The following is a 17,187-nucleotide window of genomic DNA, read 5'->3' on the forward strand; positions in this document are numbered from 1 at the left end:
ATCCTATATTCTCGTTATTACTGCTATTACTGTTTACATTCCTTTCGGACAACTATTCTACGTACTTGCTTGCTTTTGAAGCAATGGTGAAATACCTGCCTGAATAAATTGATGGTTGAAGTCAGTTAAGACATAATTTTACCTCTAGCACACCTGGGTTGGATATACTGTTAGTCTTCTGTTTCATTGAGCACGCCTGGACAGGCAGACACCTAATCAAGTCAAGGTCCATAATAGAACAGGCCCTGAAAATTCTACCACATATAACATCTGGGTGAACTCACTCAGGACAACAAAAATATTTCAGCACTCCAAGATAAACTGTGATAACGTACACATGTTACAGAGATGAGTCAATTGTACGGCGTTCATTATCTGCTAGGGCTCAGTTCTAACTTATCTTCAACTGCAAAACACGGAATACATGGCCTCTGTCTCATTTCCTCCAACTCACATATTCTTCAATCATCTTTCATGACAAAATCATCAGCGAAGGCATGCATTCTCGAAAGGAATCGTGGAACTGAAGTGGCCTGATGATGAAGCAGCCGCACATTTACCAATCCTAACCCTGAGACAAACAATCTCAAAACAACACATGCCTCCTCTTTCAGTATTTCATTTATTATTCAGTCTCTCTCTTTAGCACTTCTCCTGTCCTTTCTCTTTTGTTCTCGTGTGCCTGAAATTAGAAGACGGTAATTATAAGGTGGGTGTGCTCTGCCTGTATAATGTATGTACTGTTTTTCATTGTAAATATAGTTAAGGGGATATTTGAAATGTAAAGACTTGGTCAGAGGCAGGTTACATCCAATATTCATCTGACTGCAAGTAAGGTGAAATATAAGAAAAGGATGATAAAAGTTTACTTTTCTTCTCTTCGTGTTTCTTTCGCCTCCAATTCTCAGCAAGTCTTCTCTTCTCCCTTTGCTTGTCCATGTTCACACAAATCTGACAGAATAAATTAAAAGCAGTTAATATATGAACTACATACACAAACAAAAGCAACTAATGTATCAAGTACATACACAAGATACAAACTTGATTCTGGTTATGAATACCGTAAATAGTCTATAGAAACCTAACCTCTTGCCCAGAATCTTGAAGAGCTTGCAACGGTTCCACACGATCCTGGCCAATAATAACAAACCGCGATCCTTTATTATTGTCATTACTGCTATTACTGTTTACATTCCTTTTGGACAACTCTTCTAGTTGCTTTTGAAGCAATGGTGAAATACCAGCCTGAATAAATTGATGGTTGAAGTCAGTGAACACATAATAGACACTCTAGTGAGGTTAGGATACCATAATCGATCCATAACATTTACTCCATGACAGAAAACTAACCCCGGCCAAATAGCGGCGTGAGAATGTCTTAGGCTGCAAGGGATGTTGCAAGAGTTCATTCAAATCCTGTGATTCAAAGGAAAATATGTTTACATACGGGCCAGATAGGTAAACATTGTAAAAATCATGAACACCTACAAATAGTTTAGTTTAGCGATAATTTAACCCTATAAGCCTAATATAATCATCATAATCATTCAAACCTGCTGAAGTTTCTGGAGCTGTGCCGAAGTCGCCTTTCGTTGCTTGTGGCCCCGTACACGTTCTTCCTCGCTGTCACTAGCCTCCAATATCAAACCCATGGATTCAGCATTCCTCTGAAGCCAGGATTTGTTAGCATTTTCCTGAAAAGCAGAGGAAAATCAGAGCGTAGACAAACATGACCTAACTTTAACCAGAGGCCAGTGGTTAATCCATACGTGTTAGAAATGACCAAAGAATATGACTGAAAATGTAACCAGAGCCCTTGCCTTTGAACTTTTACTTGATATCTTGTCAATCTGCCGAGCAAGGGAGAGCCTATTCATTATTGCAGGCATGTAGGCCTGATCAACAGGAAACTGCTGCAGGTTCTCCTGTGATTTTTAATCAATGGTTATAGTCAGCTTAATCCGAGAAATAACCATTGTAAAATTATGCACCACGCTGAGTGGCTGAGACTTGACAGCGATGGAAGTGCAGATGTAGCAACAGGTGCAAAATAGAAGTGCGCGGCTATGAAATAACATATCGGAAACGGTGGCCAAAAAGATCAGTTATAACAAGCCATGAGAGATTGAATATGCCGCGTATGCAGTAATATTTAATGTATGAATACACCTGAAATAAATCACCTTTGAAAATGACTTGCAAAGAGAGTAAAACTTGGCTTTGTCAGCAGGGGAGATTAATGCAATACTGCAGCCAGTCAATGATTTACGCGCTGTCCTTCCACTCCTGTGGATATAAACCTAAGGGGACAAACAAGAATTTGAATAACTCAGTTAGTTTGGTCCATATCTAGGAAAGTATAGGTTTGAGAAATAAACAGTGCACTTACATCACTTGAGTGTGGCAGTTGATAATGGATAACAGTTCGAACATTATCAAAGTCCATGCCCCTTGCAAAACCATCAGTCGCGACCAAAACGGAGTTCTCGCCTTCACGGAAACGATCCACAGCCTGAATGAACACAGAAAAACCTCAACGCTTTATGTTACAGAAGGCAAAGCTAAACAAGGATATATGGGAAGTGCTTAACTTTATTTGGATATAACCAGTCATATGAGTCAATGTAAGATAAGCAAGAACAAAAAAAAATACATACATCATCATAGAACTTGAAAAGAAAAGTAAAGCATCCTATTATCCCAGAGTCAGTTATTAACTGATAATTTTAGACAAACATTAGTGCATTACTTACTGTTAGCAACATCCAAAGATGAGAGTGCATGTCCCAATAGAAGGCATAACTTTCATATGTGTACCGGATTGTGCGGGTTACAGGAATTCTGGCCATAACCATATAAGTATATAACAGATAAAATCTAAACTGAATGATAATTCCAAAAGCTTAACAAATGTTAAATGTAAGTATCGTGTATAGTTTATGGGAGAAAATCACCTTCATGCGAGCCCTTTGTTGCATTTGAGCATGATTTGTCAAGACATTTATTCCAAGAGTGCGTAATAAGGAAGAAATGTGACGCAGTGCAGAAATCGATGTGCAAAATACTATCGTGCGGCCTTGCCCATGAACACTCAATATATAATAAAGGTTGGCATCCTTATCATCATCACTACACCTGCAAAACAAGCGATGATTTTTTCAGTGTCAAACTGTCTATAATTTTTTCATAAAATACAAGCCAAAAAAAAACAGTGGCCATAATAACAGAAGTACAAAAAGAAGAGAAGGCGTACTCGATGAATGATTCTTCAAGTTTCTCCGGCAAGATCGAAGCATTTGTCAAATCAACTATTTCTGCATTAGGTTTCATACCAGCCTGCTTCGAAAGTTCTTCAATAGAACTAAGATCATCAGCCGTCGATGCCTTTGAAGTAGAAAGCCCACGCTTCAACTTCTTGCGAAAATTAGCTGAAAGTGCAAGCGTTGCTGAGAAGACAAAGGTTTGCCTCTTCTTTATTTGCAAATTTGCCACAGTTTCACAGCTTGATGTGGCTTTTACAGTTTGCTCATCAGAACTATTGGATAATGGAAGCATCTCAATGATAGATTGCACTTCTTTAAAATGACCCCGCTCTATCATTCTATCAGCCTCGTCCAACACGAAGAATGACAATGAATGCAGCTGAGTGATAAAAACAGAATATTGTGACAGTTAGCACCATGTCTTCAACATAAAATAACCACAAAATGACAACTGCAATAAGTAGAATATGCCAAATTTATACACTCATTCTCTCTTCTTCTGAAATATATAAAATGAGTTCAGTTTACTATTGGGTTCATTTGTCCAGAAGTCCAAAATAGCAGTAATAACCATCAGATATAGGTTAGGTCCGTTCAACCAGAGATCACTGGGTTCCATCAAATAGAAGTTTTCTTTATCTTGGGAGGTAAACCAGCATTCTCCAGACTAAAGATGCCAGCCTGGCTTTCTGTTTGCAGTTTGCACAAACAGAAAAAAGGTGAATCTAGTAAGTGTGCATTTTCTTCTAGTTTCCAGTGATGGGAATCTTCCGGCTGCAATGCGGTAACAAAATTTTGTACATGGAAGTTGGGCATTTGTTATCACTCGTGCGAAACAGTCAATTTCAGATTAGCTTATGATTGCTGATAATATTTAATTTATTATTCTCTATACTGCAATCCAAGGGGTATGAATGGTGTATGTTGATACACAGAAATGCCAAAATGCACGCTAACAATTTGACATATGCTTTCAGACTTCACATACTAACCTCAACTAGGTGCTGATTGCCTGATGACATTAGCTCCCATAATCTTCCTGGAGTTCCAACAACAATTTCAGGTTTCTTTTTCAGAAGTCGTTCTTGCTTTTCCATGGATAAACCACCAACGATAGGAACAACATGAATTCCTAAGAACTTAGCTGCTTCTTTTAGATGATCACAGACCTTTAAATAAGAATAATAACATAAGAATGAGTGGGTGACACATAGTACCTCATTTGAATAGAGGTGAAAGCTTGCACAGAAGAAATTACAGGACCAATGACATTCAGAATTCAAACTGAATAAGCTAGGGAAATTTGAACCCAATTAAGCGCTAAGGGCAGTAGGATGGTCATTCACAAAAAAAAAAGCAATAGGATGGAGACCATAGATTTATAGCTGCGCTGCTACAGCATCATCAAACAATTAAATTCCACGCCAAATGTAAATTGGTCTACGTTAGGTCATTCTTATACCTGTTTGGCAAGTTCTCTGGTGGGTGTCAAAATAAGTGCTCTGAGTGGGCCTCCTGTAGAACTTCCCTCCGCCACTTTTTCATCTTCTACATGTAATCTTGTGGTCTTATCTCGTTCTTCCAGAAGGCGCTGCAAAATAGGGAGACCAAAAGCAAGTGTCTTGCCAGAACCTGTCTCAGCTGCTCCAATAACATCCTGTTGCAGTGTAAAAAATTATACAAGAGCATAGTTAAAAGACCTAAGGTTTCATCTGGAGCGATTTTAAAAGCTTTGATTAATAATTAGTTAACTAAGAGGGACGAAAAATAGCACTACCAGTATATAATACAATAATATATCCATTAGGCAACTTTATGAAAGCAACAAGCATAAGAACAAGACCATATTTTCAGTAAGAATAGCGTCACCATTTTCATGTAGAAAAAGCCAATGGCCAGTGGCCTATGAGTTAACATTGACAAACCTTGCCTTGGTGAGCCCCTGCAGGAATGCAAGCCTTCTGTATAGGTGTTGGTTCATTGAACCCAAGCCTGTGCATTGCCTTGATAAGAAGGGGATGCAATCTTAGCTCTAGCCACGCATAAAGTTCATCCTCACCCAATTTCACCTCCTCTTTGTTGTCTTGTTCCATATTTTCAATGTCATCTTGCATATCTGGAAGCACACAACAGTATTCTTAACTATAAATTTGGCAAATCACAGCTAACAGAAGCACAACAAAGCAAAGAATGCAAAACTACAGTCTAAGAGCTACAAAAGCAAATGGTCCGAAGCCACAGGCTGAAAATGAGAAGCTAAGCACCTTCCACATTGTCATCAGCAACGTCCTCCTTGCTCTCTGAATCATTATCCTTCACCTTCCTCTTCTTCTTGTTCCTCTTCTTCCTCTTTCTTTTATTCTCACCCTTCTCACCCTCCTCCTCGCTCTCAGCTACCAAATCGCCTGCACAATCGCCATCACCATCACCATCGCCGCCTACATCCCCATCCAAGCGCTTGGCATCCCCTCGCTTGCGTTTCTTTTTCTTCTTCTTCTTCTTCTGGTCATTCCACGCTTTCTTCTCACTTGCTCCCACGTCCTCCACGAAGCTCCCGAAGATCCCGAAGTCGGCCCCGTCGATCTCCTCCAGCTCCAGGAACCCTGCGCCGAATCCCCCACACACGTCAGTAATCACAGAGACAAACCGAACCAAGGTGGAGCCCAGTACTGGAAAGTCAGCTCGTTACCTCCTTCCTTGCCGCCGGCGAGGACGAGGAAGGGATCCTCGACCATGGTGGCGCCAGAGGAGGAGGGGGCGGCAGCGGCGGCGGCGGCTTTCTTCGGCTTCTTCCTGCGGCCTTTCTTATTTTTCTTAGGCCTTTGGATAGCCTCCTGCGGCGGTGTGGGTGGGTCTGGCGTAGGCTGCTCCGGTGCGTCGGCCATCGGAGACCGGGGGCGGGGGGCGGGGGGCGGGGGGAGGAGGAGGTGCTGGCGCTGGCGGCGACGGCAGAAGGGGAGGACGAGGTGAGGGTTTTGGTTTGGACTTCTTTTTTTGGAGATTGGGTTTTGGTTTGGACTAATCTTGGAATTGGGCCTTTAGGCTGACTACTGACGGGTTGGGCCAACTTGTCTACTAGGCTTCGGGTACCTATTCGGCGCTTAACGCGCCATTTAGTGCCTTAAACGTACGCAGCACCCATAATGGAACCGGAGTTGTGGGAGTTATTCTTCGAAACAGCATTGGATAAACAATTACTGATGCGGCAAGCCATTTGTCTCTTGCCCTTGATGAGGCTACTGCGGAAGCAGTTGCGCTTCGAAAAGGTATTGACCTCCTAGAGTACCTGGGTTCTACGAGTGTCATCATTGAATCAGACTCTCTGGAGATCATCGAGTTATGTAGAGGAGAGATGGAGGTGCTTGGTCCTTATACAGTGATCCTCTCAGATTGCTTTACTCGAGCTTAGATGATTGATGGAGTTTCTTTCCAACATGTCTCAAGAGAAGTGAATCAGGTGGCACATCACTTGGCTAAACTTGACCTTCCTGATTTCTGCTGCATCATGTACCGAACGGTGTAATCCTATTGACTTTTCAATAAAATGTCATGAGGCAATGATACGTCTCTAACATATCTATAATTTTTGATTGCTCCATGCTATGTTATCTACTGTTTTGGGCAATATTGAACTTTATTATCCACTTTTATATTTTTTTGGAGACTAACCTATTAACCGGAGGCCCAGCCCAGATTTGCTGGGTTTTTTTGCCTATTTCAGTGTTTCGAAGAAAACAAATATCAAACGGAGTCGAAACGGAACGAAATCAACTGGAGAAGTTATTTTTTGAAGGAAAGCTATCGGATGGACTTGGACCCCACGTCAAGAGAGAAGGAAGGTGCCCACGAGGGTGGGGGCGCGCCCCTGCCTCGTGGGGCCCCCGAAGCTCCACCGACGTACTTCCTGCACCCATATATACCTATGTATTCTAAAACTTCTAGAACGGACAATAGATCGGAAGTTCCACCGCCAGAAGCCTCCGTAGCCACCGAAAACCAATCTAAACCCGTTTTAGCACCCTGCCGGAGGAGGAATCCTTCTCCGGTGGCCATCTTCATCATCCCGGTGCTCTCCATGACGAGGAGGGAGTAGTTCTCCCTCGGGGCTGAGGGTATGTACCAGTAGCTATGTGTTTGATCTCTCTCTCTCTCTCGTGTTCTTGAGGTGATACGATCTTGATGTATCGCGAGCTTTGCTATTATAGCTGGATCTTATGTTTCTCCTCCTTCTCTACACTCTTGTAATGGATTGAGTTTCCCCTTTGAAGTTATCTTATCGGATTGAGTCTTTAAAGATTTGAGAACACTTGATGTATGTCTTGCCGTGCGTATCTATGGTGATAATGGGATACCACGTGATTCACTTGATGTATGTTTTGGTGATCAACTTGCGGGTTCCGCCCATGAACCTATGCATAGGGGTTGGCACACGTTTTCGTCGTGATTCTCCGGTAGGAACTTTGGGGCACTCTTTGAGGTTCTATGTGTTGGTTGAATAGATGAATCTGAGATTGTGTGATGCATATCGTATAATCATACCCACGGATACTTGAGGTGACATTGGAGTATCCAGGTGACATTAGGGTTTTGGTTGATTTGTGTCTTAAGGTGTTATTCTAATACGAACTCTAGGACTGTTTGTGACACTTATAGGAATAGCCCAACGGATTGATTGGAAAGAATAACTTTGAGGTGGTTTCGTACCCTACCATAATCTCTTTGTTCGTTCTCCACTATTAGTGATTTTAGAGTGACTCTTTGTTGCATGTTGAGGGATAGTTATGTGATTCAATTATGTTATTATTGTTGAGAGGACTTGCACTAGCGAAAGTATGAACCCTAGGCCTTGTTTCAACGCATTGCAATACCGTTTACGTTCATTTTTATCATTAGTTACCTTGTTGTTTTTATATTTTCAGATTACAAAAACCTTTATCTACCATCCATATACCACTTGTATCACCATCTCTTCGTCGAACTAGTGCGCCTATACAATTTACCATTATATTGGGTGTGTTGGGGACACAAGAGACTCTTTGTTATTTGGTTGCAGGGTTGTTTGAGAGAGACCATCTTCATCCTACGCCTCCTACGGACTGATAAACCTTAGGTCATTCACTTGAGGGGAATTTGCTACTGTCCTACATACCTCTGCACTTGGAGGCCCAACAACGTCTACAAGAAGAAGGTTGTGTAGTAGACATCAGGTAACCTTTCAAAAAAAACGTATGCGGCGCCCATGTGTGCTTCCCATGAGCCGACCCAGGTAACCCTTTGTTTTTGGGATCTTTATCGCCGGTTTTTAGTGCTTTTATTATTGCTGGCTTTTTCTATGTGTTTGTTTGGCTGAATTCATAAAAAAAATGTCAAATTGCTGAATTCATAAAAAGATGAAATTCATAATATTTTAAAAAATTGCAAAAAATTCAAATACATGAAAATTCTTTAAATTCACAAAAAATCAATTTCACAATATTTTTCAAATTTCAAATTATTTAAAATGTATGAGCATTTTTTCCAAATTCATGAACTTTTCTCAAATCTGTGAACGTTTGTAAAATTCATGAACTCTTTTTGAATTCATGAAATTTTTTCACATTCACAAACTTATTTCAAATCCATGAACTTTTCTGAATGTCCAAACATTTTCTTTTGCGGGTGAAATAACTTGTATTACTCAACTCATAATATCCTTATAGTCATTGGCAACTAGTTGTATAGATTCATCAGGGCCAGAACCAATCCAGGTCATGGCTCTCCTTCAATTCGAGTGAAATTAGCTAAACTATCACTAACCATATTTTGAGAGTGACACACATGAGTAATACAAGAATCACGAAGCCGCATAAGATGCCCGATCTCTATAACAAGAGAGTAGAAAAACAATCTATCAACTTCCTTAGCCTAAACAAGCTTGACTGCAACATTAGAGTCCATCTCGATAATAAATGGAAGATCACTTCTTTGCAACGTGAGGGGAAGACCCTTCATGAATGCACACAACTCCACTTCCACAACATCTCTGCAAGAGAATAATTCCTACACGAGGAGAAAACTAACGTTGCCCATACTGTCTCTGAGCACCATGCCCGCACCAACAGACCCGTCATCGATGAATGAGCCATTCCTATTTTAGTTTAGCCCAGCCCGGACAAGGTGGCACAACTCCGACCTGTTCTTTAGCAGGCGCGTGGTGTAAGCATGTGTGTGTGGCGGTGTGAGTGTATGTCTACGTTCTCATCGAAAATCAAATAGAAAAAGGCGTTTTAGCCCCCCGAGCCACATGTTATCAAGTGGGTATATGATGACCCACAAGTATAAGGGATCAATTGTAACTCTTTTCGATAAGTAAGAGTGTCGAACCCAACGAGGAGCAGTAGGAAATGACAAAGTGGTTTTCAGTAAGGTAATGTCTACAAGTGTTGAAATTGTCAGTAACAGAGTAGTTTGATAGCAATAATTTGTAACGAGCAAGTAACGATAGTAGTAACAAAAATTCAACAAGGTAGCCAAATCCTTTTGAGGCAAATGACAGGCCAAAACGGTTTCTTATGATAAGCAAAGTGTTCTTGAGGGTACACGGGAATCGCTCCGCCGGAGGGCAAAAGTGCTCCTGCCCAAGTTCCGCCTCGAGACGGCGGCGCCCCATCCCGAAAGTCCTCTCCTTATTTTTTTCTAGGTTAAAATGACTTATATACCAGAAGATGGGCATCAGAGGTGGCCCTGGGTGAGCACAACCCACCAGGGCGCGCCTGGGGCCCCCTCTGGTAGTTATTTGCTCCAATATTCATCATATATTTGATAAAAAAATCTGTGAAGTTTCAGCTTGTTTGGAGTTGTGCAGAATAGGTGGCCTGGCGTAGCTTTTCCAGGTCCAGATTTCCAACTGCCGGAATTCTCCCTCTTTGTGTATACCTTGAGAAAAGGCATTAGAATTACTCCAAAAAGCATTATTATGGATAAAAACATCATAAATAACATTAAGAAAACATGATGCAAAATGGACGTGTCGATATATTAAACTAAAAGAAAAGGAATCTGAATGTTTTAACAACAAACATGTTCATGCTTTGAAAAAGACATATCTGGTGACTTGAACTAAAATAAAACCTGTGCTCCAGAAAGGAATAGTGCATATCTATGTTGTAGATCAATAGCTCGCGTTTAGCTCCTCTGTTTTATTTTTGATATGTTCCTAGAGAAAACTAAGTTGAAAGACGTTAGTGGCAATGATGCAGATTGGATCCGTGATTTGAGGTTTATCCTCATTGCTGCACAGAAGAATTATGTCCTTAATGCACCGCTAGGTGACAGACCTATTGCAGGAGCAGATGCAGATGTCATGAACGTTTGGCTAGCTCAATATGATGACTACTTGATAGTTTAGTGCACCATGCTTAACAGCTTAGAATCGGGACTTCAAAGACGTTTTCAACGTCATGGAACATATGAGATGTTCCAGGAGTTGAAGTTAATATTTCAAGCAAATACCCGAGTTGGGAGATATGAAGTCTCCAACAAGTTCTATAGCTAAAAGATGGAGGAGAATAGCTCAAGCAGTGAGCATGTGCTCAGATTGTCTCGGTACTACAATCGCTTGAATCAAGTGGGAGTTAATCTTCCAGATAAAATAGTGATTGACAGAATTCTCTAGTCACCATCACCAAGTTAGTAGAACTTCGTGATGAACTATAATATGCAAGGATAACAGAAACGATTCCCAAGCTCTTCGCGATGCTTAAATCGACGAAGATAGAAATCAAGAAAAGAATCAAGTGTTGATGGTAAACAAAACCACTAGTTTCAAGTAAAGGGACAAAGGGAAGAAAGGGGAACTTCAAGAAGAACGGCAAGCAAGTTGCTGCTCAAGTAAACCCAAGTCTGGACCGAAGCCTGAAACTGAGTGCTTCTACTACAAAGGGACTAGTCATTGGAAGCGGAACTACCCCAAGTATTTGGCGGATAAGAAGGATGGCAAAGTGAACAAAGGTATATTTGATATACATATTATTGATGTGTATTTTACTAGTGTTCGTAGCAACCCCTCGGTATTTGATACTGGTTCAGTTGCTAAGAATAGTAACTCGAAACGGGAGTTGCAGAATGAACAGAGACTAGTTAAGGGTGAAGTGACTATGTGTGTTGGAAGTGCTTCCAAGATTGATATGATTATCATCGCACACTCCCTATACTTTCGGGATTAGTGTTAAACCTAAATAAGTGTCATTTGGTGTTTGCGTTGAGCATGAATATGATTTGATCATGTTCATTGCAATACGGTTATTCATTTAAGTAAGAGAATAAATTGTTGTTCTGTTTACATGAATAAAACCTTATATGGTTACACACCCAATGAAAATGGTTCATTGGATCTCGATCGAAGTGATACACATATTCATAATATTGAAACCAAAAGATGCAAAGTTAATAATGATAGTGCAACTTATTTGTGGCACTGCCGTTTAGGTCATATTGGTGTAAAACGCATGAAGAAAATCCATGCTGATGGGCTTTTGGAATCACTTGATTATGAATCAATTGATGCTTGCGAACCATGCCTCATGGGCAAGATGACTAAGACTCCGTTCTCCGGAACAATGGAGCAAGCAACAGATTTGTTGGAAATCATACATACTGATGTATGTGGTCCGATGAATATTGAGGCTCGCGGCAGGTATCATTATTTTCTGATCTTCACAGATGATTTGAGCAGATATGAGTATATCTACTTGATGAAACACAAATCTGAAACATTTGAAAAGTTCGAAGAATTTCAGAGTGAAGTGGAGAATCATCGTAACAAAAATAAAAGTTTCTATGATATGATCGCAGAAGGAAAATATTTGAGTTACGAGTTTGGCAGTCGTAACCGTACTTTATTAGATATGGTGCGATCTATGACATCTCTTACTGATTTACCGCTATCGTTTTGGGGTTATGCATTAGAGACAACTGCATTAACATTAAATAGGGCACCATCTAAATCCGTTGAGACGACATCGTATGAACTATGGTTTGGCAAGAAACCTAAGTTGTCATTTCTTAAAGTTTGAGGTTGCATTGCTTATGCGAAAAAGTTTCAACCTGATAAGCTCAAACCCAAATCGGAGAAGTGCGTCTTCATAGGATACCCAAAAGAAAATGTTGGGTACACCTTCTATCATAGATCCGAAGGCAAGATATTCATTGCTGAGAATGGATCCTTTCTAGAGAAGGAGTTTCTCTCGAAAGAAGTGAGTGGGAGGAAAGTAGAACTTGATGAGGTAACAGTACATGCTCCCTTATTGGAAAGTAGTTCATCATAGAAATCTGTTCATGTGACTAGTACACCAATTAGTGAGGAAGCTAATGATGATGATCATGTAACTTCAGATCAAGTTACTACCGAAACCTCGTAGGTAAACCAGAGTGAGATTCGCACCAGAGTGGTACGGTAATCCTGTTCTAGAGGTCATGTTACTTGACCATGATGAGCCTACGAACTATAAGGAAGCGATGATGAGCCCAGATTCCGTGAAATGGCTTGAGGCCATGAAATCTGAGATGAGATCCATGTATGAGAACAAAGTATGGACTTTGATTGACTTGCCCAATGATCGGCGAGCCATTGAGATTAAATGGATCTTCAAGAGGAAGACGGACGCTGATATTAGTGTTACTATCTACAAAGCTAGAATTGTCGCAGAAAGGTTTTCGACAAGTTCAAGGTGTTGACTACGATGAGAGTTTCTCACTCGTATCTATGCTTAAGTCTGTCTGAATCATGTTAGCAATAGCCGCATTTTATGAAATCTGGCAAATGGATAACCAAAACTGCATTCCTTAATGGATTTATTAAAGAAGAGTTGTATATGATGCAACCAGAAGGTTTTGTCAATCCTAAAGGTACTAACAAAATATGCAAGCTCCAGCGATCCATCTATAGACTGGTGCAAGCATCTCGGAGTTGGAATATACGCTTTGATAAGTTGATCAAAGCATATAGTTTTATACAGACTTGTGGTGAAGCCTGTATTTACAAGAAAGTGAGTGGGACCACTACAACATTTCTGATAAGTATATGTGAATGACATATTCTTGATCAGAGATAATGTCGAATTATTCTGCAAAGCATAAAGGAATGTTTGAAAGTAGTTTTTTCAAAGAAAGACCTCGGCGAAGCTGCTTACATAATGAGCATCAAGATCTATAGAGATAGATCAAGACACTTGATAAGTTTTTCAATGAGTACATACCTTGACAAGATTTTGAAGTAGTTCAAAATGGAACAGTCAAAGAAGGAGTTCTTGCCTGTGTTATAAGGTGTGAAGTTGAGTAAGACTCAAAACCCGACCACGGCAGAAGATAAAGAGAAAATGAAAGTCATTCCCTATGCCTCAGCCATAGGTTCTATAAAGTATGCCATGCTGTGTACCAGACCTATTGTATACCCTGCCCTGAGTTTGGCAAGGAAGTACAATAGTGATCTAGGAGTAGATCGCTAGACAGCGGTCAAAATTATCCTTAGTGGAATAAGGATATGTTTCTCGATTATGGAGGTGACAAAAAGGTTCGTCGTAAAGGGTTACGTCGATGCAAATTTTGACACTGATCCAGATGACTCTAAATCTCAATCTGGATACATATTGAAAGTGGGAGCAATTAGCTAGAGTAGCTCCGTGCAGAGCATTGTTGACATAGAAATTTGCAAAATACTTACGGATCTGAATGTGGCAGACCCGTTGACTAAACTTCTCTCACAAGCAAAACATGATCACACCTTAGTACTCTTTGGGTGTTAATCACATAGCGATGTGAACTAGATTATTGACTCTAGTAAACCCTTTGGGTGTTGGTCACATGTCGATGTGAACTATGGGTGTTAATCACATGGTGATGTGAACTATTGGTATTAAATCACATGGCGATGTGAACTAGATTACTGACTCTAGTGCAAGTGGGAGACTGAAGGAAATATGCCCTAGAGGCAATAATAAAGTTATTATTTATTTCCTTATATCATGATAAATGTTTATTATTCATGCTAGAATTGTATTAACCGGAAACATAGTACATGTGTGAATACATAGACAAACAGGGTGTCACTAGTATGCCTCTACTTGACTAGCTCGTTGATCAAAGATGGTTATGTTTCCTAACCATAAACATGAGTTGTCATTTGATTAACGGGATCACATCATTAGGAGAATGATGTGATTGACTTGACCCATTCTGTTAGCATAGCACTTGATCGTTTAGTTTGTTGCTATTGCTTTCTTCATGACTTATACATGTTCCTATGACTATGAGATTATGCAACTCCCGTTTACCGGAGGAACACTTTGTGTGCTACCAAACGTCACAACGTAACTGGGTGATTATAAAGGTGCTCTACAGGTGTCTCCGAAGATACTTGTTGGGTTGGCGTATTTCGAGATTAGGATTTGTCACTCCGATTGTCGGAGAGGTATCTCTGGGCCCTCTCGGTAATGCACATCACTTAAGCCTTGCAAGCATTGCAACTAATGAGTTAGTTGCAGGATGATGTATTACGGAACGAGTAAAGAGACTTGCCGGCAACAAGATTGAACTAGGTATTGAGATACCGACGATCGAATCTCGGGCAAGTAACATACCGATGACATATGCGGTCTGACCGATAAAGATCTTCATAGAATATGTGGGAGCCAATATGAGTATCCAGGTCCCGCTATTGGTTATTGACCGGAGACGTGTCTCGGTCATGTCTACATTGTTCTCGAACCCGTAGGGTCCGCACGCTTAAGCTTTCGATGACAGTTATATTATGAGTTTATGAGTTTTGATGTATCGAAGGAGTTCGGAGCCCCGGATGAGATCGGGGACATGACGAGGAGTCTCGAAATGGTCGAGACGTAAAGATTGATATATTGGACGACTATATTCGGACATCGGAAAGGTTCCGAGTGATTCGGGTATTTTTCGAAGTACCCGAGAGTTACGGGAATTCTCCGGGGAGTATATGGGCCTTATTGGGTCATACAGGAATAGAGGAGAGAGGCCAAAAGGAAGGAGGCGCGCGCCCCCCTCTGGTCCGAATTGGACAAGGGGTGCAGCCCACTTTTCCTTGTTCCTCTCCCCCTCTTTCCTTCTCTCCTACTCCAACAAGGGAAGGAGGAGTCCTACTCCCGGTGGGAGTAGGACTCCCCCCTTGGCGCTCCCTCCTCCTAGGCCGGCCGCCTCCCTCCCTCCCTTGCTCCTTTATATACGGGGACAGGGGGCACCCCATAGACACAATAGTTGATCATTGATCTCTTAGCCGTGTGCGGTGCCCCCCTCCACCATAGTCCTCGATAATATTGTAGTGGTGCTTAGGCGAAGCCCTGCGACAGTAGAACATCAAGATCGTCACCACGCCGTCGTGCTGACGGAACTCTTCCCCGACATTCTGCTGGATCGGAGTCCGGGGATCGTCATCGAGCTGAACATGTGCTAGAACTCGGAGGTGCCGTAGTTTTGGTGCATGATCGGTCGGGCCGTGAAGGCGTACGACTACATCAACCGCATGGTGCTAACGCTTCCGCTTTCAGTCTACGAGGGTACATGGACAACACTCTCCCCTCTCGTTGTTATGCATCACCATGATTTTGCGTGTGCGTAGGAAAATTTTGAAATTACTACGTTCCCCAACATGGGCTTTACTGTCGCCACTCCCTGTCCCATCCCCCCTGATGAGGGCATGGGCTTTGCTGGTGTCGTGGGCCAACTCCCCGTGGCCGGCTTCTTTGGAAGCCGCTAGTCGGAGTCGGACGGTCTTGATCTCTTCTCTAGGACTCGGACGCATATGGGCTGCCGGCTCTTCCTCCAGCGTCCCTCCTGAAGTCGGCTCTCCGTCTGTTGTCTTGAGGGGCGCAGTTAGCCCCGACGTCTTAAAAGGTTATGGGCCTCGGGTTAGCCAACCCGTGGCCCATTACTCCGACAGTAGTCCCCGAAGCTGATGATGCACCATGGACATCCAGCCGAGGAGCCTCAGTAGCTTCATTCTCCGAGTACCTGAGGTGGAGACTCCGCTTGACTCTGCCGGGCCGACTAGTAGGAGTCGGAGTCGCCTGACTTTGAATTGTCCAAAAGATACTTTCGAATCCCCTGGCGGGAACTCAGTGGCGTACAAGCTAAGCTTCTTGGCCACCACCCACTTCGTGCCCACCACGTGGCAACCAGTGGCCGGGCCAGCCTGCCTACCCATCCGCGAGATGAGAAATGCCTACAGGCGGGGGCCCACCACTACCGCGCCTCAGCAAGCGAGCGGATCCGCTGCGGCCATGGGGGACGGTTGAGGTTCTCACGGAATTACCGCGCGCAGTAACTTTGTGCGATAGACGTGGGGGGCGTGGGGTAGTGGGCGCAGTAAATCCCATAACCGCCCCCTCGGCTTCGCAGCCCACAGGGCTATAAGTAGGGGGAGGAGGGGAGACGGAGGAGCATGCGCGTCCCGCCTCCCCGCTGCTTTCTCTCCTTCTTCTCTCTCTCTCTCTCAGCACCTCGAGCCTCGTCGAACATCGCGGCGGTCCGCTCACGATGAGCTCTTCCTCCGCCATCACACCCCCGACGGCGCACTCCGGTACCTGGGATGGTTCGGAGGTCCATGAGGATCACATCGACTTCCTCTGCAAGACACGTCGATTGCCCGGCGAGGACCTCGTGAGGGTCCGCCTCGCGCGGAGGGGAGAAATTTCGCCGGCACCGCAGGAGGGCGAGCGGGTCGTCTTCCGCTCGCACTGCCTTCGCGGCCTGGGCCTGCCGGCGAGCAACTTATTCCGCTCCTTCCTTGAGTTCTACGGACTCCAGCCGCACCACCTCACCCCCAACACGGTGGTGTTACTGTCCACCTTCGTCACCCCGTGCGAAGGCTTCATCGGCGTTCTCCCCACCATTGAGCTCTGTGGGGAGTTCTTCTTCTCCAAGC

General features: G+C 42.8%; 1 protein-coding gene across 1 annotated transcript; it reads right to left on the reverse strand.

Moving 5' to 3' along the window:
• Nucleotides 1-301: 301 nt before the first annotated feature.
• Nucleotides 302-6,190, reverse strand: LOC123189765 (DEAD-box ATP-dependent RNA helicase 13). The gene is made up of 15 exons (XM_044602254.1): nt 5,953-6,190; nt 5,528-5,866; nt 5,189-5,379; nt 4,726-4,920; nt 4,256-4,432; nt 3,254-3,642; nt 2,955-3,135; nt 2,390-2,512; nt 2,184-2,300; nt 1,821-1,925; nt 1,554-1,694; nt 1,351-1,416; nt 1,087-1,245; nt 870-951; nt 302-682 (listed from the first exon to the last, which is right to left on the reverse strand). Exons 1-15 carry the CDS (start codon nt 6,146-6,148, stop codon nt 630-632), a joined length of 2,514 nt encoding a protein of 837 aa, XP_044458189.1. The 5' UTR covers nt 6,149-6,190; the 3' UTR covers nt 302-629.
• Nucleotides 6,191-17,187: the final 10,997 nt, after the last annotated feature.

This window comes from Triticum aestivum, chromosome 2A (assembly GCF_018294505.1).
Source record: "Triticum aestivum cultivar Chinese Spring chromosome 2A, IWGSC CS RefSeq v2.1, whole genome shotgun sequence".
In the NCBI taxonomy this organism is placed as follows: Eukaryota; Viridiplantae; Streptophyta; class Magnoliopsida; order Poales; family Poaceae; genus Triticum; species Triticum aestivum.